Source organism: Xyrauchen texanus, chromosome 12 (genome assembly GCF_025860055.1).
Source record: "Xyrauchen texanus isolate HMW12.3.18 chromosome 12, RBS_HiC_50CHRs, whole genome shotgun sequence".
NCBI lineage: Eukaryota > Metazoa > Chordata > Actinopteri > Cypriniformes > Catostomidae > Xyrauchen > Xyrauchen texanus.
In genome coordinates, this window is record NC_068287.1 from 32,154,719 (window position 1) to 32,181,127 (window position 26,409).

Genomic DNA, 26,409 nt, shown 5'->3' on the forward strand with positions numbered 1-26,409 from the left:
AAAAAATTCAATAGTTCAGTGAAAACTCTGATGTTTCTTATACTAGTTACTATCTTTTAACTATACTCCCAACAAACATCAATTAGGAACTGAAAAATGGCTTAACATTTTTGATTTTCCAGCCAAAATGTAGATTTGTGTCAAACTTCATTTTCGCTGAATCAGAGCATGGTTGAGTCAAACTCATCTGTCACCAGTGTTGGGTGTATCTGATTACAAAGTAATTAGTTACAGTAACCTATTTACTTTTTAGTCAATAGGCATAACATTTAAAATTCTTGTAATCAGATTACAGTTACTGACTTTCAATGAAAGTAATTACTTTAAAGTACATTACTTGCACTAAAGTAATATGTATAATACATTTAAAATATGAATTCATAGGAACATATGTTAGCGTTTCTGAGATGGCTGAAGGGTGTGCGACAGTGAATGAGGAGGAAATACAGATATTCTGAATTTGAGTGGAAAACCAAAAGATGTTTCTAGAAAAATGTATTTAGAAAGTAACTTAAAAGTAAAATAATTAGTAATGTGATTACTTTGAGATTAAGTAATCAGTAAAGTAATCTGATTTTTTTCATTTTTTTATTCATTAGTCATTTGTAGTGGATAACTTCCCCAACACTGTCTGTCACAGTACAGATCATAGTCTAAGAGACCTGATTTTGGTTGTAACTCAATTTGACAAAATATGTAATTACTGTGTTTTGGCAGTAAGGAAGTACACTATCCATTTCTGATGTGATTCCTAACAGATATCCTCTATACAAATAAGGAACATTATTCAAAAAATAAAATAATCTGTGCTTTTAGTTAGATATACAGTGTGGAATTGAACTCACAGGACAGGAGCTGAATGATTGCGGAGAAGACAAATCTCTCCCCCTGCTTCAGACGGAAGAGTTGAAGGATGAAGACAAAGAACCCCACACAGCACAAGATAGTGGAAAGTATCATGGTGGCCTGGATAATCTGAAGATAGGCTGTTCAAGAGAGGACACAAGATTTCTTTGTGAAAATCTTGGTCTTTTTTCATATTGTGACCAGAAATGTCTGGAGCAAATTGTTATAAATGGGAGAACATTCTGTTATGTCTGCAGTAGTACTCAAGTTATAGTTGGCTTTTGCCAATATCTATATTCAGTGGGGTTCAAAAGTCTGAGAGCACATTGGATTTAAAGAAAAGGATACATATAAAAAACTGATAAATTCTGAAATTGAAAAAAAAAAAAATGTTTTATAAAATAAATGTATAAAAAAATCAGAAATAGAAAAGACATTTTAATGATAGCAAAATCAATGTGTACAACAATGCTGATAATCTCAAAATACCAAATATCGGCCAATTAGTCTCCCTGACCGATATACCACTGGTCTGGTAAATTAAAATGTATTTAATTTTAAGTATAAATTAAGCCCTGCTCTTCAAGGGAGAGTTCAGCCAAAAATGTAAACATTAAAACTAACAGCCTTAGTCATCATTCACTTTCATTGTATCTTTTTTCCATGCAATGACAGTAACTGGTGACTGAGACTTTAGACTCTATACATGACATCACTGTATATAATGTTACCTTGTGCAAAGTGTATATTCATTTAGATTCTTGGATAATGAAAGCCTACCTGCATCAGAGGTTGCACTGTTTGGTATGTCATAACAATTTGTGTCGTTGCAGTTGTACCAGAGATCTATGGAAAACTCATTCGAAACCCACCATGACTTGAAAAGATAGAAAAGTAATGTCAAATTGTAACATGTATTGATATAAAATCACAATTATATTTTAAGATTTTAAGAAATAAACTTACATTTCTGATGGTTGCTATGAAGAGTAAAATTGCAGAAGTGAAGTGGAAGAGGATGATGAAGGCCAAAATAATCAACATAGCTGGTGATGCAACAGAAAATCCAAAGTAAGAGAATCTACGAAAGAAAGAAACATGAATATTAGAGATATCCTGTTGAATGAAATGAATACACTCATGTGATGGGGTGACACTGGGAGCTGGAACTGTAATATGAGTGCTGATCCTTTTGGTCTTTCTATTTCTCAACCGTAATTTAAAAGAAACTCTTGATTCCTTTGCATGAGTGCTTTGAGAGCTTCAATAACTGTTGGTTATTTAACACTATATACACTCAAAGCATGGAAAAATGAATTTGTGCTGCTTGGTTAATTAAAATGAGCTAATATAACACTTTTATATTATTATTATGCAGTGTGTGTTGTTAACTTCAAGTGCATCTCTATATATGTCTATATAATTTTTTCACCCTCATGTTATTGCCACATTGCCAACCCGTATAACTTTCTTTCGTTTGTGGAATACAAAATGGGATGTTAGGCAGAGTATTAGCTTCAGTCACCATTCACATTCATTGTATTTTTTCCATACAATGAAATTTAATGGTGACTGAAACTGTCGGTCCTTACATTCTGCCTGGTTAACATCTCTTTTGTATTCCACTGAAAAAAGTAAGTTATACAGGTTTAGACATTCTGATCTCATGAACATTACATGACAGTGGCTACGTTTTTGCCAAACGAAATTACGAGCTTCATTACACATTTGGCTGTAGTTTCCTAGTGAAATGTCCAGCGGGGCCAAAAGCGAGTAAAACGCTGTCGTTGTTGCTTTCTATGACCCTTTACTCTCATGTGTCAGCTTGCATGTTTGGCTGGGCTAGAGCCTTGGTCCTCCAAATCCAAAGTTGAACCCTCTATCAGGAGAGCTACCACAAAAGCGAATCACATTGGAATGCATGTGTAAGAGTGTTTTCACACTTGGGTCCTGTTAGAACCAAACTCAGACCCCTTTAAGTGGACCAAAAATTGAACCGAGTAAAAAAGGACCCAGTTCTCTTTGCATTCACATTATTTGTGATCTTGAAAGTGGGCTCAGATCTCTTTTTGGTCCACTTGAAAAATGTAAATGTAGACCTTCATTCTTTGAGACTAAGTTGGGTTAAGATTTACATAAATGTGAGTAAATGATGGCAGAATGTTTATTTTTGGGTGAACTTTCCCTTTAAATATGTGGTTGTTGAGTGGCACCTTCATTGTGGTTTAAGTGTTGGATGTTAAGGATCCTGCAAATGCACTTGGGCCTGGGTAGTTCAGTAAGTGTTGACGCTGACTACCACACCTGGAGTTGTGAGTTTAAATCCAGGGTGTGCTGAGTGACTCCAGCCAGGTCTCCTAAGCAACCAAATTGGCAGCGAGGGTAGTGCAGAGGTGGGTAGTATCTTGTTACATTTACTCAAAAATGTTTGAGAACATTTTGGGGAAAATTTTACATTTAGTATAAGGTTTGAAAGTGGGTACTTTTTACTCTCACTCAAGTAAATTTTGAATGATTGTTTTTACTTTTACTTCTTTACAATGTGTGGTGTAACTGTCGTTACATTACTGGGTTTAATTTGAATTAATGTGTAATTTATTGAGAGATTACTGAATGGGACTTTTACGAGAGCGGAAGTTCACAGCTGCAAGCGATGAGACGCTCCCACTTGAGTGATTAGACTGTCAAGTCATCAGTGCAGCAGCATCAGACTCTTCAAAATTAAACACTTTCTTCTATCCACACTTTAAAAAAAATAATAGTTTCATTATTGAATGCCTTCTTTTAACACCAAGACAAGCTGATATTTCAAGATTAAAGCCACAGCTCCAACTTCAGGCAGGACGCTGAGGTAAGTTTTGGCTCTAATTCTAACATTGGCTTTTCTGTGTAATGAGATTAATAAAATTTTCAGGGTGTTTCTGTAACTGGCTAACAGACAGCATTTCTGCACGTGCACAGCGAGGTGCGCGGGATGCACGCGTGTGATGTGCACAAGGCAATCGTCACGACGAGAGTGGCTGTGTAATCGTTCACTCATTCAGTATTTCCTATATAGTGAATGGCAGTTAGTGCACTATATCTCAGCAGTTAAGTGAATGAAATGAGGGCCTTATTTGTTATTCTTATTAAATAATATATTAATACAATAAATCTTTCATTTTGTTTGTCATTTTTAATAAACTCTGTGTTTTAATATAAAGAGTAAACACTTTTGATCAAATAAAGAGTACATTTTAAATGTATCTGTATGTTTTGACTCTCTATATGTTATTACGTTATTTGAATCCAGTAATTTGTCATTTCTAATGATTTGTCAAAAAGTAATTTACTACATTCAGCATGAAATAAAACATTGCAGGAGTGAAGGAAGCAGTAAACTCCTAGCTCTTACATTTTCCCCATGGTGGATTGTGGGAAATTAACCATCATCGAGTGTACTTGAAATGTACACTTGAAATTAGAGTGCATTGTGGGTAAGAATGAGTGAACCAAAGTAGGGAACGAGTGGCTCACTCAGAATACAGACTCCTACAAAATAGCGAAAACTTGAAATAGTGCACAATATAGTGGATAGGGCGGTTTCAGACACAGTGAGTGTTCCATGACCAGAGTTGGTGCCCTACATAGGCTGCGTGCTCTGCATTTAGAGAGCAGCGGTACTGCTGTACAGAACTAACGATCTAAATACTTATGAGAATGAAAACTGTAACTACACTGAAATAAGAATCCACACAGGACTTTAAAAGCTATGAAATAGTGAAAGAAGGCATTATATTTCAGCATGATATATTGACAAATTCATCCAGATCTGACAAGAGCCCTTAAAGGGATAGTTCACCCAAAAATTACAATTCTCATTATTTACTCACCCTCATGCAACCCCAGATGTGTATGACTTTCTTTCTTATACTGAACTTAAATGAAGATTTTTAGTAGAATTTCTCAGCTCTGTAGGTCCATACAATGCAAGTGAATGGATGGCAACCAGAGTATGTGAGCGGAGTGGCATGATTTTGCCTGGAGCGAGGAGCGGGTTTTAAAGAAATTGGAGCGTCATTGTTTTTTCTCGCTCCAAGAGCATTCCACTAATACTCCATCATGGGCAAAACACCTGTTAACGGACCTTAATGCAATAATTCACCATGTGTTAAGCAGTGTTAAACACACTTGGCATGAAGGAAAGATGGAATTTCTGATATTGCCAGAAAGAATGTGATAAAAAAAATACTAATTTAAAATCTAGCAGCACTTGGTAATGTTCGACCTCCAGCACAAACGTTTCTTTCGCTTTCTGTTTTCACACTCCTATTATTGAGATAAGCTTGCGGCAAAGCTTGACTTAACTACATGCTTGTGTCTTGTCTCTTTATTCCTGAATCAACTGCCATTTATTGAACACAAGTGGGGAGGTGATTGCCACGATCAAAGGTTTGTTGTGAAATCCTAAAAGACGTGTCCAGAAAACATGATGATAATCCACTCATATGAGAGAAAATCTAAACATACATCGTCATCAGTACATACATCTATATCTCTCCCCTATTAAATATTTTGAATAATCATATCATCATTCTAATCTAATGCATCAAAATCTTAACTGTAGGCTATTATGTCCCGCATTAAATAGAAATGAACTTTTAACGACGCAAAACATCAACTGAACTAATCAATATGTTAATATTACATTGTTTGACTTTAATCGATTGCCATCTCAATTTATTTTAGTGCCGAAGGCTAATTTATGCATTATACATTTGCAGATGAAGAAGCTCAGCAAATGCGAATAGAGGAAGCTTTAAAAACGATAGTATTTCTAAAAGTGAACTCTGCATTAGACATATAGTTTTGACAGTCTTATCTAGTTTTGATTAAAAAAAGTGTAGAACATTCTGAGAATGTATTATTTTTTCACAGAACTATAGGGCAAGGTTAATTAAAATAAGTGCAATAATAGAAAATAATAGGCAATAATTAGGCAATAATACATAGACCTAATAATGTTTATTTATTAATTTGATTTAATGTAATGTTTTGTTTTTGTTCTGGTAATTTTTTATAATTTTTTTTTTCGTTTGGCAATTTATATTTTTAATTTTATGTTTTCTTTTTGCATCTAGCAAACCAAGAGAATGCTACTGATATGTGTCAAAAGTAAGCTATAAAAAAAAATTATTAAGTCTTGGGCTAATGTTAGTTTTCTAATAAAGCACATTGTAGCATATCTTCTAGTATTTTGTATTTATTTTTTATTTAATACACCTTCTACATGGAAGGCTGTGATATTAAAAAGCATACTGAAATAACTTTACAGTGGAGAGGTAGTTAGGCGCTAATTTTGTCATGGAGAGAATGATGGGTTTCTCTAATCCAGGAGCACGGAGTGGGCGAGGAGCGGGAAATGGACAACCCAGAGTGGAGCTGGAGCAGAGTGATTAAATAATGCTTTGAGCACGGAGGGGAAATTATTGCCACCCCACTCCGCTCACATACTCTGGTGGCAACATTTTAAATCTATACAAACAGACACAAGTCAACATAAAAATAATCCATAAGACTCCAGTTGTTAAATCAATATCTTCAGAAGTGATGTGATAGGTGTGAGAAATAGAGAAACAGATCACTTTCACTTTCTTCTTGTGTTTATGGTGATTCACATTCTTTTCTGCATATCTCCCCCTGCTGTCTAGCAAAAAATGAAAAAAATGTATCTGTTTCTCACCCACACCTATCATATCACTTCTGAAGACATAGATTTAACCACTGGAGTCTTATGGATTGCTTTTAAACTGCCTTTATGTGCTTTTTGGAGCATCAAAATGTTTGGCCTACAGAGCTAAAATATTCTTCTAAAAATCTGAATTTGTGTTCTGCAGAAGAAAGAAAGTCAAACACATCTGGGATGGCATGAGGGTGAGTAAATGATGAGAGAATTTTCATTTTTAAAATTTAATATTGCCATAATTGAATATTCTGTCATAATTTCTCTACCCTCATGTTGTTCCAAACCAGTGTGAGTCTTTGTATTCTGTGCAACACAAAATATGTTAGACAGAATGTTAGGGACTGACATTCTCAGTCACCATTCACTTTCAAAATATATATTAAAAAAAACATTCACTGAAAGTAAATAGTGACTCATTTTGTCTAATATCTCCTTATTGTGTTCTATGGAAGAAAGAAAGTCATATGGGTTTGGAACAACATGATGGTGAATGATGACAGAATTTCCATTATTAATAATAATAATAATACGAATAATTCTGTAGTACATGTTAAATGTGCATTATGTAATGGAATATAGGGAGTAAATGTCTATTATGTAATTTGTGAAAGTAACGAGTTACTCACTACTTGAGTATTCTTTTAATTGGATACTTTCTTACTCCTACTCAAATAATTATTTATGTTAGTACTTTTATTTCTACTTGAGTAATTATGTTTTTGAAGTAATTGTACTTTTACTTGAGTACAGTTTTTGGCTACTCTACCGACCTCTGGGGTAGAGTCACTTGGGGTAACCTCGTGATTGCGATTAAGTGGTTCTCGCTCTCAGTGGGGCATGTGGTAAGTTGTGTGTGGATCACAGAGAGTAGCATAAGCATCCACATGTTGTGTGCCTCCACGGTGTCATGCACTGCTGACCTCATTATTCTACCCATTCACTGATGAGATAATGCTTCAAACTTCCTGAGCTCGCTGTCTGTAGCTCCATTCAGGAGAGGATTTGGCTGTATGAGGCCAAAACTTCACGCAGGATTTTCCAGCAAATGCAGTCTGCTTCTATCTGCATCACACGCGTGACTCAGAGGCCGGCTGCTAATTTAGCCTCTCGTGATTCACTGCTTTGCGGCCACATACAGACACCCTATATCTCAACCTGCACAAAATCTGCTCCCAGCAATTTATGAATGGCTTTTTTTCCTTTATTAATGTGTTTGAGGTTATACTTATACTGAATATACATTCACAGACCACTGATTTGTAATTGTGGTATCTATTTAATATGTTTGTAATCTATTTAAAGGGATAGTGCACGCAAAAATTGAAATTATGTCATCATTTACTTGAACTCATGTTGTTCCAAATCTTCATATTACTTTCTTTTTGTTTGGAAAACAAAAGAAGATGTAAGGCAGAATGACTTTCTCAGTCACCATTCAATTTAATTTCTCATCTGAATAGGCAGTTCTTGGCCTGAATGATATGCAAAGTGGACCAGACTTTATAACGTTATGCCTTTATGCAGATAGTCAAGCATCTGTTCCACTTTGCAGCTTATTTTAGAGTTTCAAGAAATTATAATAAAATCTTAGAATCTTGTTTTTTTTTTTTTTTTACTTAGGAAAGAAAATAAGGATTCACAGAATTAGCAGTCCAGTAACAAAGGCATTGTTTCCCCACTTTTAAGCACACAAGTATTCCTCAGCTAATGAAGTTACCTGCAATAAGCCTTTCAAAAACCAACACCAATATGCTTCATAAAATACTGCCTTTTACTTCTCTTAATTAAGATGAAGGCATTTGGCTCCAAGTGTTTACTTTAATGAGGGGGTGCCATGATAAAACTGACCTGAGGTGGAGCCATTGAGCCAGGATGTGAACTCTTCCACATCAGCACCAAGCAGCATATGTTTACAAGCAAGGAGGTCTAAAATTTCTAAAGAGAGCTATCAGTTAGCATTTCTAATTAAGGCAGTTGCTCGACTGGTGCAGGACCCCTGTAAATACGATTTAAAATCTGCCATCTTTGCTCATGGGAACCCCAGAAGGAGCCAAACACCTGAGCCGTAAATGCCATGTGAAAATGTCATCATCACAACACTGATTGGCTAACAGCACCACAAGAATGCACACAGTCTCAAGCCCTTCACTAGCAACTATCCTGAGCTGTGATGTGAAATGCAGCAGACAGGGATAAATTTAAGACTTTAATTTAATGAAATATTTGTAATTTATATGTTGCTTGCTAAGAATGTTATTTAATCAGAAAACACATCTACTTTTAAAAGGCCATCAATAGAGAAAGATGCTCTATGTGTCAAGATAGATGTAGTTACAGCATCTATCAGCAGGGGCTAACTAGACTATGCTAATCTGTTACACATAAAGTAACTTTATGTGAAATATATGTAAAATAACTTAAATCAGGCATATACAAATAGGGTGACCATACGTCCTCTTTTTCCCCAGACATGTCCCAGTCTTTTTTGGACCTTAAAAAGCATCCGGCCAGGATTTCTAAATTGGCTAAAATGTCCGTGATTCTGCTTTATTTGCATTATGATGTGGTCATAATGCAATTTGGTCTAATACTTCATTGTCTGTGCACACATTACATTTACATTTATGCATTTGGCAGACGCTTTTATCCAAAGCGACTTACAGTGCACTTATTACAGGGACAATCCCCCCGGAGCAACCTGGAGTTAAGTGCCTTGCTCTAGGGCCCAACAGTGGCATCTTGGTGGTGCTGGGGCTTGAACCCCCGACCTTCTGGCCAGTAACCCTGAGCCTCAACCACTGAGCCACCACTGCCCCATATTTGCAATGCTTTAACCTGTCTTTGTAAGTCCCGCCTTCTTGCACACCAATTTGTTTATAAGAGGCTTGCAGCAACTATTGGCCAAAGTCCTGCCTGTCGATCTCTCCGCGAACCCGCGAAGTGCTGTTGTGTTCGGCATCAAACAGATGCTTGACAGTAGCAGCAAATGATATCTGAGTGGAAACAATGCCCAAAAGAAAGTGCAAATTTACCAAACATTCCCATGCTTTTGTCCAGGTCGAGATCTGTGGGAAGCTGAATGTATGACATGTAAAGCTGGCATTTATGTGTCAGTTGCTAATAAAGGTGCAAGTGATTTAGAAGCACACATTAGCTCTGCGAAGCATAAAGGGACAGCAAAAGGTGAAAGTTACTCAGGTAAATTAACAGACTACTTTTTGCGACCAGGTAAATTTGTTATCACGTTGCTTCATTTTCAATGGCCATTCAAAATAATAGTAATAGTAAATGAAGGTACACTCATGGCATCAAATATTTTATTTTAGTACATGGACATTCAAAAGAATGTTGGGAATTTGTATTTATTTATATATATATATATATATATATATATATATATATATATATATTTATGTAATGTTAATAGAGTGTCTTTTTCACTGTATTAAAGTTTGCATTCATAGTAACACTGTTTTGAACCTTATTATTCCACCCCCACCAAAGGTGCACAAAAGGTGTCCTCTTTTTGGAAAACCAGAATATGGTCACTCTAATACAAATTAGTATGTATCTGTAAGATAAACATTTCTGATATAGAGTTACTAGAGAAAATGAAGATGCGTGGTTGTTAAGACAAATAAAGTTCGTTAGCATGGAATGTGGGATGCAGGGTGTGGCATTTGAGCAGTGCAGTTTAGGCGGGAAAGAATGGTTAAAGAATGGAGGGTTTCTCACTGAGCTCAGCCTCAAGAGGAAGGCAAAGGCACGTTCCCAATTACAGCTCACAGACAGCAAAGACTATAGATTCAGCCAACGTGAAATCATAATGAAAGAGACCTGGGTCGGCTAACAGGAAACTAGCCTCAGTACACAAGGGAAGCACAATGTGGGAGGGTACAGGATGATCCATGTCTACGAGAAGTATCTCAGCTTTACAATCTCTGCCATGAGACATCAAAATGCCTGAAAATCGACGTATTTGACTTTCATTACTTTGAGTTATACTTTAAGTTCAATGGGAGTAACTAAGAACAAAATTAAAGTGGATGTGTATAATTTAGATGATGTTTCCATTCTTTCCCTTATACCAGCCCTAACAAAAAATCTAGAGTTTTGGCAAACTAGCCGCAAATTCGCTGGGTTTCCATCCAAATATTTTATGCAAATTGTAAATTTGCGCTTAAAAACCCAGAATGGAAACGCTTGATATGCGCATAAACTATCAAAATGCATTTAAAAGTTTAAGCAGTAGGCAGAGGTGGGTTTTCTAACATTTCACATCAGTCAAAATAAGACGTGAGTTTTCTGGAATTGTTTTTAAAACAGTGATTACTTTTGCAATTCCGTTTGGTGTGGCACAGGAATTACACACATCAGCTTTAATCACAGGCATTTATAAAGATTGAGAATATTGGTTATTTATTGCCTGTCGTAGAAGTCCTCAGGAGACCACCACCCCTTCATGCTGTACATTAGCTGTCTGTCTCTGTAGTGTGTAAAGTGGGGGGCTAGTTTCATTTAATCGTAGTGTAACGTGGTCTCTGTCCACACATGGTCTTAATTTTCTATGCAGCTGCCTTCCTGTGTTGTACCGAGAGGCGTAAAGGGCTGAAAGGGGCGGAGCTGGGGGAGGGGGGAACATGGGAAGATAAACTCAAAACATACTGTCTAAAAATTACAAAAACATTAACTTTCTTTCTGATGCTATGAATGTATTGTAATAATCTAAAATAGGTGAAGTGTGTAATTTCTGCACCACTCGCAGCACCAAACGAATTTGCAAAAATTATTGTTTCAAACAGGTTTCCCCGAACGCTGCCCCATCTGCCATTGATATGATAGGATAGGATATATGACCAAACAGCCACACCAGAGCCAATGTGTCTTGTTGTCGGGCAGGTCGGGATGCTCAAACAAACAGAGCAATGTTCTAAAAGCAACACAGGGCCACTCTGTTTTCAATTTGTGGGGAATTCAACCTAAAATGGCTTAAATAGAGTTGTCTATCCACATTAAGTTGTGATAGGAGAAAGTATTTTTTTAACATCAAAATAAATTAAGCACTTTTTTAATTACATTTAATCTTTAGTAAAGGTCTTAAAGTTTTTGCTTTATGTTGCACTTTTCAGTTAAGTCCGTAATTGAGGCAAGCAATCAGAGAGGATCACTGCGTTCCGAAAAGCGGCTGGGAAGTGCCTGTTAATTTGATGATATCCATAATGGCACAAAATGTGGCATTTAACACACAGAGAACTCAAAAACACTAGAGTTTAGTTGTTTATGTCACCAATGGCTCTGTGAAAGATGAAAACATTGATGAAAGAAATTCTTGTAGAAACATACTGAAAATGGTATGGCGGCTACACAGAGGCATAATCGTCTTGCATATTTCCCTTGGGCCTTTTAGGAACAAATTATATACTGTAAAGCAGGGTTCCTCAATACGCGGTGGCCCGCGAGAGACATATGTTTAGCCCGCGCCAAAGGCCTGTTTACACCAAATCTGTGACGATTATGTGAGACAAACTTCCGATGAAAGGTCTACACACAGAGTGCGTAAAACTTTTTAATGAAAAACTATTGCTGCTGTTCTTCAAACATTTATACTCTCCTACCCTGCCCAGTAGCCAGTGCTAGAGATTAATATATTGAAAGCTGTTAAAGCATTTATTTACTGTGGCATAACTGTTACATTATGTTCTTTCCATTGTGTTGAAGCATTCAAAGGAGTATATAATCTGTGTATTTATGTGAGTGAGATGATTAAAGTGTGCTGTTGCATAAATATTCATCCTACTTATATTTTTTTATATTTTAGCACTTTTAGATGCTGTGAATACATTTATATATGTTTCAGTGTCTATACAAACTTACAAAAATGTACATGTAAATATGTAAAATACAAATACGAATACTAATGATATGACCCTGAATATACACAACTAAAGGACTCCTGAATGATGGATCTGAACTATCTCAAAATATATTAATCAAGAGAGGACAGAAATAACAGCAAGAACAGTAAAGTCATTTATGAGTATTATATAGGCACCTTGTGTGGCTTTTGAATACCATTTAACCATTTTGATGAATAAATATGTCAGTTCTATACATTAGATCAGTCCATCAGTCTAAGACACAAATAAGTTACATCTGTACTATAGCCTCAAACGACAAAGAGAACAAATTCAAGCTTTTAGCTTAGTCTTCTAATGGAGTTGGGGGTTGAGGCCCTTTAAAGTTTATATAGGCTGAGACATGAAAACCTAAAAGCGTTTGTCTTGGAAACACATTGCATAAGGCCGTGGGGTTTGAGTTTGCTATTTGGAATCCTGTGGAATGGTAATGACAGCCATACCACCCCAGCCTCAGAGGTTGAGTATACACCAACCATCATTAGTAAATTAATTGGTGTCAATGCCTTAAAGGGATAGTTTATCCAAAAATGTACATTCTGCCAACATTTTCTCACTCTCCATGTCCTTCTAAACCTAAACCAAAAACTTTAAAATGTATAAGATAAGCAATGTCTACTTATTTCTGCATGTAGAACTGCTTGCATCTGTGTGAGTGTGTGTACACACTAAGCAACCACTCTCTGTTCCCCTAAGCTTGGTGGAAAAAGCTGACTTGCGTTTCACTTTAAATGTAATTTTTTTTTACACATAAAAAAGCCGCAGTCTCCAGCAGGCTTCCAAGTCGGCCACTGCAGAAAAAAGAGATTGCAGTCATGGAACAAATGGTTGAAATGAGACGGAAAGCTCCAATGCCACCCTGCAAAGCTTTGCGGCTTCTATCCAGCGCACGTGTACATGACGTGTTATAACACTAACCAGCCAACTCAGATCTGAAGGATTAAAACAAAATCCTGGCACCACATTGATGCCAAGTAGAAGCTTCATGCCTATTCAAAGTGAGGGGGCACATACCCCTCAGATTTTTGAGCCAAGTGGATTATAAATGCAACTTCTAAAAAATATTTGTATTTGAATATTAAGTTGCATTATTATTGTAGTCCAAAAGTCCAAATTTCATATCCAAAATAATGCAAATAGTGGCAAATATTATTTGCACCTCAATCCTGGTACAAATCAGTGCTGGACTGGTACAAATCAGTGCCCGGTGGGCAGATACACTTCTGGGCCGATCAGGGGTCGGATGCAAAAAGATAAAATGTGCCACCGCATTATGCAGAACGGACCACAAAACGGCACCGCAATATGCAGAAAAGGACCCCCCCGCTCAACTTTTGGGCCAGTTGCTATGTAAAACCCCAGACCAATTTCTCTTCCCAGTCTAGCCCTGGTACAAATAATGATAGATGTTATTAGCACCACTATTTCAATACTAATATACAGATTAGGGCCGTGTTTATTGTGTTTATTTAGACACACAACACCTACCCATACCTCTAAAACAAAACCCTAACCTTCCTTTACAAAAATGTATCAAGTTTTACTGCAGTATCCATAGTATCATCATGGAATTTTGTAGGAAAATCATAATAACCACAAAATTAAGCATGATTACTATATTAACACCATATTACTGTAGTAACATCATGGTTAATTGCATCAAAACAATGGTTTCTACCAAAGAAAACATGGTTATTATAATATAACTATAGTAAAACTACCATTATATAAATTTGTATTGAAATAAGTAGTATTAAAGAAAATGTTAAAAGCAGAGACAGGAAACCGAATGGGAAAATGAGTGTGACTAAGGCATATTCGAACCTGGGTCCTCTGCACAAACAGTTACATTTGCACCATCGCTACACCCCACACCACTGCAGCAACACTAACAATGTAGTTTGGCATAAATTACGGTTTCCACTAGACTATTGGGGTGCAAATAGCCACGCTGTGGGAAAGGTGCTATTTAAACTTGGGTGCAAATAGTCACCCTGGAAAAAAAAAAGTTAATCTAAAAATGTGCTATACGTTGTTTTATTCAAGTTTTTCTAAATTAACGTTCCTGAACTAACCTGAATACATAGTTTTATTGGTTATGCCAACAAAACTAATTGTAATAACTGCAGTAATTATTGCAATGCGGGTAATAATTGCAGGTTACCACTTTTTCTGTGCATGGAACAATGTCAAAGCTTCTCTTTTCTATGCATTATCACTGACTTTCAAATGTAGATGCAATTTTACTCTTGTTTATTAAGATTTGAGATTCTCATTTCACACTAAACAAAAACTGTATCCCCTGAGGTCTTGTCTTATCTCATAATTTAAAAAATAGCCGCATGACGTCTCTGCCACCAACACACCCTGACAATGACAGTTTCAATGGATTGTAATAACTCAGGCTGTGTCATTGTGTCCTCCAGTATTTAAACTAAAGGAAAAGGAATTAAATGTGCTCTAGTAATGTGTCACACACATCCATAATCCTGCAATGAAAAACAGATCATTGAGCCAAAAATATTTTTTTTTGTCAGAAGTCTAGAAAATATGACAGTTGTAAAATGAATGCATCAATGGTGGTGAAAATATTAACATGTGACAAGCAGAGTACACTACCACCCAGTTTTACCTAGCCTGACCCTAGCTTTCCTAGCACTATTGAGCATTATGGAAAACCACAAAGTTAACAAGGGATGTGAGAGGAGAATGTTTTAGAGAGCAAGTTTGACATTGGATGTGGTTTCGAATGACGACCCAAAGTTAACAAACCGTTCATGGGTTGTTTCGCAGTTTGGAAACCAACTCTTACTTCATGATCAGAGAGATTGCAGATAAAAGGTAAGGGAAATGTCCAATGGGCCAGTAGTGGGGGGGAGGGGGGTGATGATGCACAGAGTTCATTTTAAGTCATCTTTCACAGTGAGGATGAAAGGAAAAAGCTGAAAAGAAGACTTCTCCAGAACAGCTGTAAAGCTGTGAAGGTTAACAGCCTTGGATAAACAACATCATCTTCTCCTGGGAAGTACTAGCCTATAAACAGTGATCTAATTAAGATCAATGCATTGTTGTAGACTAAGTTCCACTGAAGCACTTGTGTATTGCACATTAATTTCCATTTTTATCGTTTCGGGGACAGGAGTTTGTTTTAAAATACAGTCATAAATTAAAAGCAGGCCTATTCTGGCTCAATAAAGTGAAAATTAAACATGAGCAGCTGAAATGTTGCCTGCTGGGTCCCATGTAAATGGTTTTCTGATTAAGCCTGCTGTATGTCGACTGACACGACATTAAAAGGCTGCTTTAAACACAAAGATATCAAATGGATGAAAATAATTATTTTTTTTCAAAAGATACAGCATATTTGTCAGTGGTGCCATGAACTGTGATATTTGTTACAAATCACTACAATCAAGTATGCTTTCAAACTCTTAATTTTGTTCTTTGTCTTGTAACATACATTTTTGAGCAAACAATATAATTTAATATATACACGTCTAAATCAACCTGACTACATTAGGTCACACTAATTCAAGTAATTTATAAGGGTAAAATCTGGTAGAAACAGCCCCTTAAGGTAAACAACTGTACCTTTTCTGTTTTTTACAGAGTGAAATGGATTGGCAGCTTTTTCCAACACATGTAAAGAATCAGATCATTTGCTGACGTCTCTGATGATCTTTTCCTCACCACTCGGCACCCGCAGCGTCATTTGTGCTTGTGAACAACAATGAAAGCACAAGGCTTATTTTTAGACAAAACAAAAAATCTATTGCTGACTTGGCTGGCAAACAGAAATGAGGTTTAATGTACACAACAAAACAAAGCTCTGTTTTGGTTATTGTGTCTAAAGCATGATAAGCCCCAGCCGAGTTTGGACACAAAAACATAGGCGAAAAAGAAAAGGAAAAAGAAAACAAACTCCCAGGGAGAGCGACACGTGCAGTGTGAAATGTTCCTGCTGCACTGTAAAAAAAATAAAATAAAAAAATAAAAAAAAAAAAACTTCCTCCAGCTTGCAAATGTTTAATGACTGGTAGTTACTAAAAGTTCTGTACAAGAATTAATTTGAGTTTAAGTTATTATTAAATTAGGCATCAAATACATACCAGTAGTCCTATTTCTGCATCTTTAAACAGATTTTGGAGGTTGAACAGCAGTGTAATGATTACATTTTAATTTATGCATTTGGTAGTTGCTTTAATCCAAAGCAAATATTATCAGTATGTGGGTTTCCTTATATAACCTTATTAGTTAGGTGTCAACAATTACATTACATCATTGATAAAAGCCACTTTCCTAATCTTCTTGCTTAAACATTATATTTTTGCAGTGAGCCTACTGGCTATGGCTGGTACAGTCTGCTACTTCTATGATGCCTTAGAGTCTTTATCACACATCTCTGAGGCTTCCCACAGATATTTTAACACTACATGGGTAGATTTGGCACAAGAGGCTGCCGTTTTGTAAAAGAAATGTATTATGGCATGGCACATGTGTTTGACTACAGCTGATCTCAAGGGGAGCCTCATTCACACACGGCAGGGTCTTGATCTGCCCTCAGCCAGGCCTGCTGGGTTGAAAGCCCACACCGGGTGCTGATACTGTAGGCTGATAGGTTTTCATCTCAGGGACATCATCCGCAATGCTGCTGAGCTCTACCACAGAGCCTTGGTTTTCAGGTGCTGCAGGCCCTGTTTTCACATTGCATTCCACAGATGACACTCTGTGGGCATAAGTAACAGTGACCACGTGGAGCTGTCAACAGACATGCCGACGGACCACCCCGGCTGGTTATCAAGACTACTGTTGTTAATCAGAATCAGAATGAGCTGTATTGCCATGTTCTTACGTACACAATAATTTTTTTAGTGTTAGAAGAAAAAAGTGCACATAGAACATACAGAGAGACAAAGAATATAAAACAAAGGAAGTCCTGAAGTCCACTATCATCTCCACTGTTTTGAGAGTGTTCAGCTCAAGGTTGTTGTGACTCCACCAGACAGCCAGCTGATTAACCTCCCATCTATATGCAGCTGTCGTGGACGAGGCCGATGACCGTTGTGCCATCTGCAAACTTCAGGAGCTTGACAGTGGGGTCCTTTGCAGTGCAGTCATTTGTGTACAGGGAGAAGAGCAGTGCAGAGGGAATGCATTCCTGTGGAGCACCAGTGCTAATAGTGAGGGTCCCAGATGTGAGTTTCCCCAGTCTCACTAGCTGCTGCCTATCTGTCAGAAAGCTGGTGATCCATCTACAGATTGAGGTGTCGAGGGTCTGTCAAGGTGTTGCAGGATATAATGCATAACCATATTGACAGCATCATCCACAGACCTGTTTGCCCAGTAAGCAAACTGAAAGGGGTCCAGCAGGGGACCAGTGATGTCCTTTAGGTAGGCCAAAACCAGTCTTTCGACCGATTTTAGCGACAGGTCTGTACTCATTAAGACCTATTTTTTGGGGGTTATTGGGGACTGAAATGTGGTGGAGCGTTTGAAGAAGCAGGGAACTTCACACTGCTCCAGTGATCTATTGAAGATCTGTATGAAGATGGGGGCAAGTTGGTCAGCGCAGACTTTCAAACAGGCAGGTGAAACACCTTCTGGGCCTGAAGATTTCCTAGTCTTTTGTTTCCGAAAGACCAGGCACACATCCTCCTCACAGATCAAAAGTGCAGATTGAGGGTGAGGGTTGTTCACAGTTGGTGTCTGTGTGTGTGTGTGTAGTGAAGATCAGATCGGGGGAGGGGTGTGAGACTGGGCTTTTCAAACCTTTTCAGTGAGGGGGAGGTGACTTGTACTTGGTGATGCTTTTCAGGCCTTTCCACACAGATGCAGGATCGTTGGCTGAAAACTGTTTTTACAGTTTTCAGAGTAGCTTCATTTAGCCACTCTGATTTCCTTAGTCAGTGTGTTCCTGGCCTGGTTGTACAATATTTAATCCCCACTTCTGTAAGCATCCTCTTTGGCATGACGAAGCTGTCTGAGTTTTCCAGTATACCATGGTTTATCGTTATTAAATGATAAAAATGTCTTAGTCGGAATGCACATATCCTCACAGAAACTGATATATTATGTCACAGTGTGACAGGGCAGAGGGCGGGTCCGGGTCGTGATTTTACACACCCGGCCCCTTATCAGGTTAATCAAGCCTCCCGAGAGGGATAAAGGCCGACAGCGTTTACAGGTAGCTTCCCCGTGTGCTTGTGTGTCTTTTTATTTAATGAAATGCTGTTTATATTGTCAAGACGGTTCTCGCCTCCTCCTTTCCCTTGTTCCCTTTACACACAGTATCGGTGAGCTCATCCAGGTCTGTGGCTGCAGCTTCAAAAACACTCCAATCAGCAGTCAAAGCAAGCTTGTAGTTCCAACTCTGCTTCATTAGTGCTCTCTTTACAGTCTTTACTATAGGCTTAGCTGATTTTAGTTTCTGCTTGTAGGTCGGGAGAAGATGAACCAGATAGTAATCAGAGAGTCTTAAAGCTGCACGTGAGCGATATGCATCCTTTACAGTGGTGTAGCAGTGGTCCAGTATATTTCTGTCTCTGGAGAGGCATGTTCAAGGGTGAGGTTAGAATTTTTGAAATCTCCCAGAATAATAATAAGTGAGTCCAGGTGTTGTTGCCTCAAGTCTGTGATGTGATCAGCCAGCTGTTGCAGCACTGCGTTCATGCATGCTTGTGACGGAATATAAAAACCCACCAGAATGATCGAGGAAAACTCCCGAAGTGAGTAGAAAGCCGTAGAGTTGATGAAGAACACTTCTAAATTAGGACACCACATCTTCTTCAATGCTGTTACATCTGTACACCAACTTTCGTTGATGTAATAACATGTTCCACAGCCTCTCGTTAATCATTAATTCACAAAGTCTGGATCTTCAAGAGCAGCAATGATCTTTCAGCAGGAACCTCAGATTCCTTAAAGGTATAGTTCACCCAAAAATGTCAATTCCGTTATCATTTACTCGCCCTCATGCCACCCAAATGTGTGCGACTTTCTTTTGTCAAACAAAGCTTTTTAGAGGAAGATCTTTAGATCCTTATAATGCAAGTGAATGGTGGCCAAAAGTTTAAAGCTCCAAAAATCTGATAAAAGCAGCATAAAAGTAAGTCTTAAGTGGTTAAATCTGTCTTCAGAAGCGATATGATAGGTTTAGTCCTTTTTTACTATAAATCTTCACTTTCATTTTCAAAATGTGAATGTGAAAGTGAAAAAATCTGTTTCTCACCCCCAACTATCATATTGCTTTTGAAGACATAGAATTAGCTGCACTGGAGTCTTATGGATTAATTTTATGCTACCTTTATGTGCTTTTTGGACCTTCAAAGGTCTGGCCACCATTCACTTGCATTGAATGGACTGACAGAGCTGAGATATTCTTCTAGAAATATTTGTGTTGCAGAAGAAATAAAGTCAGACACACCTGGGACGGTATGAGGGAAAGTTAATTATGAGAATGTACTATCCCTTTAAAAAAAAGAAATCTGGGTTTTAAACCATTTACCCCTGAGAAGATCTAGCTACCAAAACCCACAGTTGTGAAGACATGTGCAAATCATTGTCTCAGTCCAGAGTCCTGCCCAAAAACATGAAAGCAGATCACAATGTCCCAGACTCAAACACTCTGTCTGATTCACTCAATTGTCACGCCAATTTGTCTCAGAGTCTGACACACCAATGACCCTCGATTTCACCTATCACTGAAGATAGATGAGTTTCATTGTGATTCTTTCTGTAATTGGTGAAAACAAAGGAAGACTACAAAGCCACAAGTCAAACCAAACAACTTTCGTAGATTGCTTCATTTTTCCCCTCATTTCACAGCATTATGTTGCTGGAAACACTGTACTGATGTGACATTAACTTCTTAATGCTCACATTAGCAGTCCATTGCAAGATTAAAATAGCTTTAAGTTATTGTCATAGTTTTACTAAAGCAATAAATGAGTTTGTGTTGGAATAGTTGGCAATTTAATTTAATAGTTGACAGCTGCCTCCCTGCTGTTTCACTGTCTTCAGCTAAAAGATCAGGCCTGCAGAATCATTATAGCAGGCTTGGTCACTTTGAGCTTGCTGCAGCAGTTAAAAAACACAAAGGGACCAGAGCTTAAACCTGGCCAAAGGGAGAGGCACTTCCTGATGGACATTGAGAGCATTGATTCAAATGGAACTGCCCATCCGCAACAAAACCTGCCACCTATTCTCTGGAAACCCCTGCAAACAGCACTTTTATGAATGGCATCATTTCTGTTGGATCAATCATTAGCCAAAAACAAAAGAGTCAAAAATCAGGATTGGAAACAACTTATATAAACAAACGACTGGAAAAATCTCTCATTTTTGCATAATACAATGTTAATACATGGAAAAGAAATCATCAATCTGACCAAATTGCCCATGTAAAACCTCAACAAAAGGAGTTGATGAGAAATACAAATAGTGTATTTCAGTGAAAAAAGAAGATACATGCAATTGGTATTCAGAAGTAGATGATATTGAGTATGAGTCATCAATATTTTTGGTCTGATGTCCCAGAAGAGAAAACCTACATTCTAAAGTAAAATATCAATAAGTCAAGTCAAACTCAATTGACAGCATTTGTGGCAAAATGTTTATAACCACAAAAACTTATTTTGACTTGTACCTCCTTTTCTTAAAAAAAAAAAAAAAAAAAAAAAAGGGGGTTGCATTGAGGCACTTACAATTTAAGTGAATGGGGCCAATTTTTTGGAGGATTTAAAGGCAGAAATGTGAAGCTGAATATTTTATATAAGCATTTACATGAACATTTGTATTATTTTAGCTGTAAAGTTGTTTAAAACTTTGTTTTTACGATTGTTTTAGGGTTTACAGCATCACATCGTTATGGCAATTAAATTGTAAAATTGGCTATGACTTTACACAGAAAAGGTTAGTAAACGATTTTATCACACTAAAATTATGTTAACACACATGTTATTTACATCTTATGGATATACTAAACAGTGAGTATTTTAATGTTTACAAATTGGTCCCACTCACTTCCATTTTAAGTGTTGCACTGTAACACAGACTGTTTTTTATTATTATTCTCTTTTAAAGGAGAGACAAGTTGAAATGTATTTTTGTGGTTATCAACATTATGCCACAAATACTGTCGATTGAGTTTAACTTATATTAAACCCTGAATATTCCTTTAAATGTTTATGTCTGCTAAAAATGAATAGATAAGAGACTAGTAGTGAAAGCCACAAAACTAATTTTGGTTTCAAGGGTCTATAAAAACGACTTTCATTGGTGTAACCTAAAAAGGTTGATTCAGTCATATTGTTATGCTGGGTGTGGAAGCAGGACAGGACAGACAGAGGTGCGGATCCAAACGCGGTATTTTATTAAGAATAAACAAATAAGAAACAAAAGGTAAACACAAAGAAAAGTCCACGAGGGGAAAACAGGAAACTGATACACAACGAGACAGAAATAAACAGGATGAAACAAACTCAACAAACTCTGAACTCGGGTAGGGAACACGGACCAGGCTTGACGACATGCAAGAAATGAAACATTACCAAACAACGACCGACAGAGAGTAAACAAAGAACCAAGGTTTAAATACACAGACAAAGTGGAGACTGAACGAGACACAGGTGAAAACAATGATGAGTGCAGGCGGTGGGGGAGGCCGGGAATTGTGGGAAATGTAGTTTAACACACGGACAGTGAGACTCAGGGCGGACAACAGGGAAAACGTGACATGGAGCTAGATCGGTGACGAGTGAAAAGGAAAACATGGAGCGGACAACAAGGAAACGTGAAATCAACGTGATAGTGAAACAGAGAACAGAGGGCAGACAACACAGGAACGTAACACATATTGATACAGTAGAGAATAGTTTGTATAAGCCTACTTGTTTTTAAGGCCTATGGTAAAGAGTAAAATGGAAAATGTTGTGCTTATTTAATTAGTCAATTAAACAACAGTAATTTTGACATCAAAAACAAAGGAACAATTATGGTATTCCCAACAGAAGAATTCAGTTAACAGTGACATTGAGCAGAAAGCTTACATATAACCAGTTTTGACAGAGCAGCTGATAAAAATGTAAACAATCAGCATCTGATGATTAGATAAAAAGTAAATTGGAGATTGGTATTGGAAAGTATGTACACAGTGGATGGTTACAATTTGAATATTAAGAAGACAGCGTTTTTCTTTGTTTCACTGTTTATATATTTATTTGTTTGTGGGCAAATTAAAAAAAATGTCTCAATTTGGTTGAAGACTTATGTGTGAAAACCTCAACAGCCTTCTGGCAGTTGTGCCATGTGGAAAACATTACCATGTTTTTTTTTTGTTTTTTTTTGTCTATCACAATCCCAGTTCAGAGTTTTCAAAATAATCACGAAATGACTTTTTGTCCAAATCGTGCAGCCCTAGATGTCACCACGTAAAGTACATTTTTGCACCAAATATTTTCCTCAAGGGATTTTCTCTCAGGATTTACTTACCTTATAGCCACCCCGAAGTGGAGATTTTTTATAAGCACATTTCAGCTCTTTTTGTCCATACAATGAAAGAGAATGTGTGCCAATGGGGCCATGGGTGCCCAAAAGGCATATATAGGCAGTAATCCACACAACTCCGGTCAATCAGTTAATGTCTTATGAAGCACATCGATTGGTTTGTGTTAAAAATAAATCTATAATAAAAACTTTATTAGCTTTAAAAATGACTTCCTGCCAGCAGTCGATGCATCAGTGACGTAAGTGCAATGGCGCGTTCATGCGAGAAGTCGGAATTGCAGCTTTGTATACAACAGAGGATACGAACGTCACGTGAGAGTTAGGTCATTTCAAATAGCATATAAATCTAGAATGAAAACTTTATTCCCTTTAAATATCGCTTCCTGTCAGCAGTCGATGCATCAGAGACATAAGTGCAATGGCGGGTTCATGCTAGAAGTCGGAAGTGCCACTTTGTATATAACAGAGGATACAAACGTTACGTGAGAGTTAGGTCATTTCAAATAGCAAACGGAAGCAATGTTTTAAAGTTAAAAACGTTTTAATTATATATAATTGTATATCAACCTATCGATTTGCTTTAGAAGACATTCATTTATTGACTGGAGTCGTGTGGATTACTTTTATGCTGCCTAAATGTGCCATTTGGACCATCAAACAGCCAGCAGTCTAATGACACCTGTATACTTCCAGCTGAAATGTTATAAATATCTTTGCTTTGGTTCTGCTGAAAAAGGAAAGTCGTACACATCTGAGATGGCATAAAGTTGAGTCAATCATGAGAGGATTTAAATTTTTGGGTGAACTAACCCTTTAAGTTGCCTGACAAACAATTCTTTACAATGTAGAATAATGTATGGATAAGTTGCTGCACAATATGTTTCAAACATCTGTGACTTTTCACAGTTGCCAGACTATATATCATACTATGCAATAGAGGAAAGAAAAGTATGGGAGAGGTGTTTCTGTGCATATATCCTTTCCTATATAGGTTTTGCTTTTGATAGGTAGGTTTGAATTATGGCGCTCACTGCAGGCTGTGTTTGTGTTGTAATAGCAGGGCAGACAGGCGTCCGGAAATCCAGTCCAGTGAAAACTGCTGCACCTCATGAACACACTACACACTACCCACCCCCAAGAACAGCCCCATGAGTAACACACTGGAATGTGCCACTGAGAAAGCACACAAACACACGTGACTGTACTGAACAAGATAAAATGCCAGACATGCTAAATTAATTATACATGCAAAACACGCTGTAGGGCCACTTCGGGAACAATGCATGGTCTTGTACAGAAAACCACAAAACATCTCAACAACAACATCTTTTTGTTAAATCTTTAACATAGTTTGTCATTTTAAACATGATTTTTAACGTCTGTTAACAGTTTATGTATTCCTAAATAAAAAAGTAATTTGATCTTGCTTGGTGAATGACCTTGGTTAATACACCTCAGAAAAAGTCCCTTTAAGTAAATAAATATGTAAATATATTTTATAAATTACAAACATACACATATCAACATAGGCTATGTAAATATATGTTGTTGTTTTTTTTTAAATATGTAGGCTAATTTAAACTTAATGTATAAAGTACATTTAATGTAAATTAGCCTACATATTTATATAAAAAAATAAAAAATAATCAGTAATGCAAGATTTAACCCATAAAATATTTAAACGCATGTTGAATGATGAAATGCTGCCTACTGTCACCAGGAGGCGACATGCGAGACAGGTTGGTGGTACCTCAGTCTTTCAAACTACTTTTAAATACGCACCGCCAAACACGTCAACTAAAAATATAAAGAGAACTAACCTATCTTTCTTTTCAAAACACAAGGCTAGTCTTTCATATTGTTAAAACCTAAGTCTAACTAGATACTACCTCTTGCTTAAAATAGGTTTAAAAGGATTACAAGTAAACAATACACGTCTGGTCACAACGATTTTGTGATTCACCCAGTGAAACATCAGTAAAGTCGCATCATCGGCGCGTGGCGCCAACGCCCCTTTCTTCAGAGATTTTCTCCCTGCGTGAGTTTAAAAGTTTACACTCAAACACATAGATAAAGCCTCATAGAATGAATATATAGTTGCTCGATACAGTATTCACAAATTTGCGCAAAGTAAGACTTCTTAATCTTCTTAATCAGTTTTATCACGCTACAAACATCTGGTTACAGGCAGAAACAAGCCGTTAGTTATCATTCACACTTACCGCTACACAGGAGCCAAAAGTGTCAAATATTGTTTAGTTTGATGTGGATACGAAGTGATGCGAGCGTGAACGTGACTAACGTAGTAGTAATGAAATGAGGGGGAAAGTGCGCGCTCCTCCTTTTCCAAAATCCTGAACTGCCCAGAACTCTTGTTGGGTGTGGTCTGCAATGTAATATGTGCTGAGGAATCGGGGAGGGGATTCTTTGTGGACGCATTAGGTGTTTAAATTATACAGCCTACAAAGTTCTTTGTGGAACCATTATGTTTTAATTAGGGCGTGGTTTAACACCTCAATAGTCAAAACACCACATTACTATTAAAAGTTGTCCTAAACCTTCATAGGATATGTGTGAAAGTTTACGCACATATCCCCCCCCCCCACCTTTAAAAAATAAAATAAAAAAAGAACGCAGGTGTCTCGAGACGCGCTTTTAAAAGTTGACGTTCATTTAACCTGACATTGCGTCTAAAAAACTACGCGAGACGATGCAAAAACATAAATAAATTAAATAAATGTATTTATTTATTGAATTAATTATTTTTATCTTGCATATGTGTTCCCTCTCATCCTCACACGCTCTTGCTGGAGAAAGTGGCATGTATAGTTGATGGTTTGTGTGTGTGTGTGTGTGTGTGTGTGTGTGTGTGTGTGTGTGTGTGTCTATATGTAGTTCTCTGTAGTAGCCTATTGTAGAAGACCAAGAGCAGAAAGGGGAAAGTCTGATCCTGAATCTGGTGGCAAGAGAGAATGAAGCCAGCAGCAGCAAAAGTGGAGCAAGGAAATTTACTTACAAAGGAAACTGTTAAATTCAGTGGCTGCACCCCCAAATACAGCCACTGAACACCCTGTGCCTCCCGTTTGCTACCCTTCCCTTGTTTCTCTGAGCAGCAGCTTCAGCTAACTTACAAATGGCTCCATATTCAGCTATACCATTACTGCAATAACTATACAGTGTATAAATATAAGATAGATAGATAGATAGACAGACAGACAGACAGACAGACAGACAGACAGACAGACAGATAGATAGATAGATAGATAGATAGATAGATAGATAGATAGATAGATAGATAGATAGATAGATAGATAGATAGATAGATAGATAGTGTAGGCTGTGTAGCTATGTTTATATTGCCATCTCACATATCTATTGTGTTAACAGGGCTTTATTAATATACAACATGCGCCATCTGCA

General features: G+C 37.3%; 1 protein-coding gene across 1 annotated transcript in view; it reads right to left on the bottom strand.

Annotated features, from left to right (window-relative positions):
* Positions 1–25,359, bottom strand: part of LOC127652819 (epithelial membrane protein 2-like) — a 33,483-nt gene extending 8,124 nt beyond the window's left edge. Inside the window, exons 1-4 of the mRNA XM_052139219.1 lie at positions 25,212–25,359; positions 1,813–1,927; positions 1,627–1,723; positions 846–986 (exon numbers count right to left, since the gene is read on the bottom strand). Coding sequence (XP_051995179.1) covers positions 846–986; positions 1,627–1,723; positions 1,813–1,890 — 316 coding nt within the window. The 5' untranslated portion in view covers positions 1,891–1,927; positions 25,212–25,359. The remainder of the gene's footprint in view (positions 1–845; positions 987–1,626; positions 1,724–1,812; positions 1,928–25,211) is intronic.
* Positions 25,360–26,409: the final 1,050 nt, after the last annotated feature.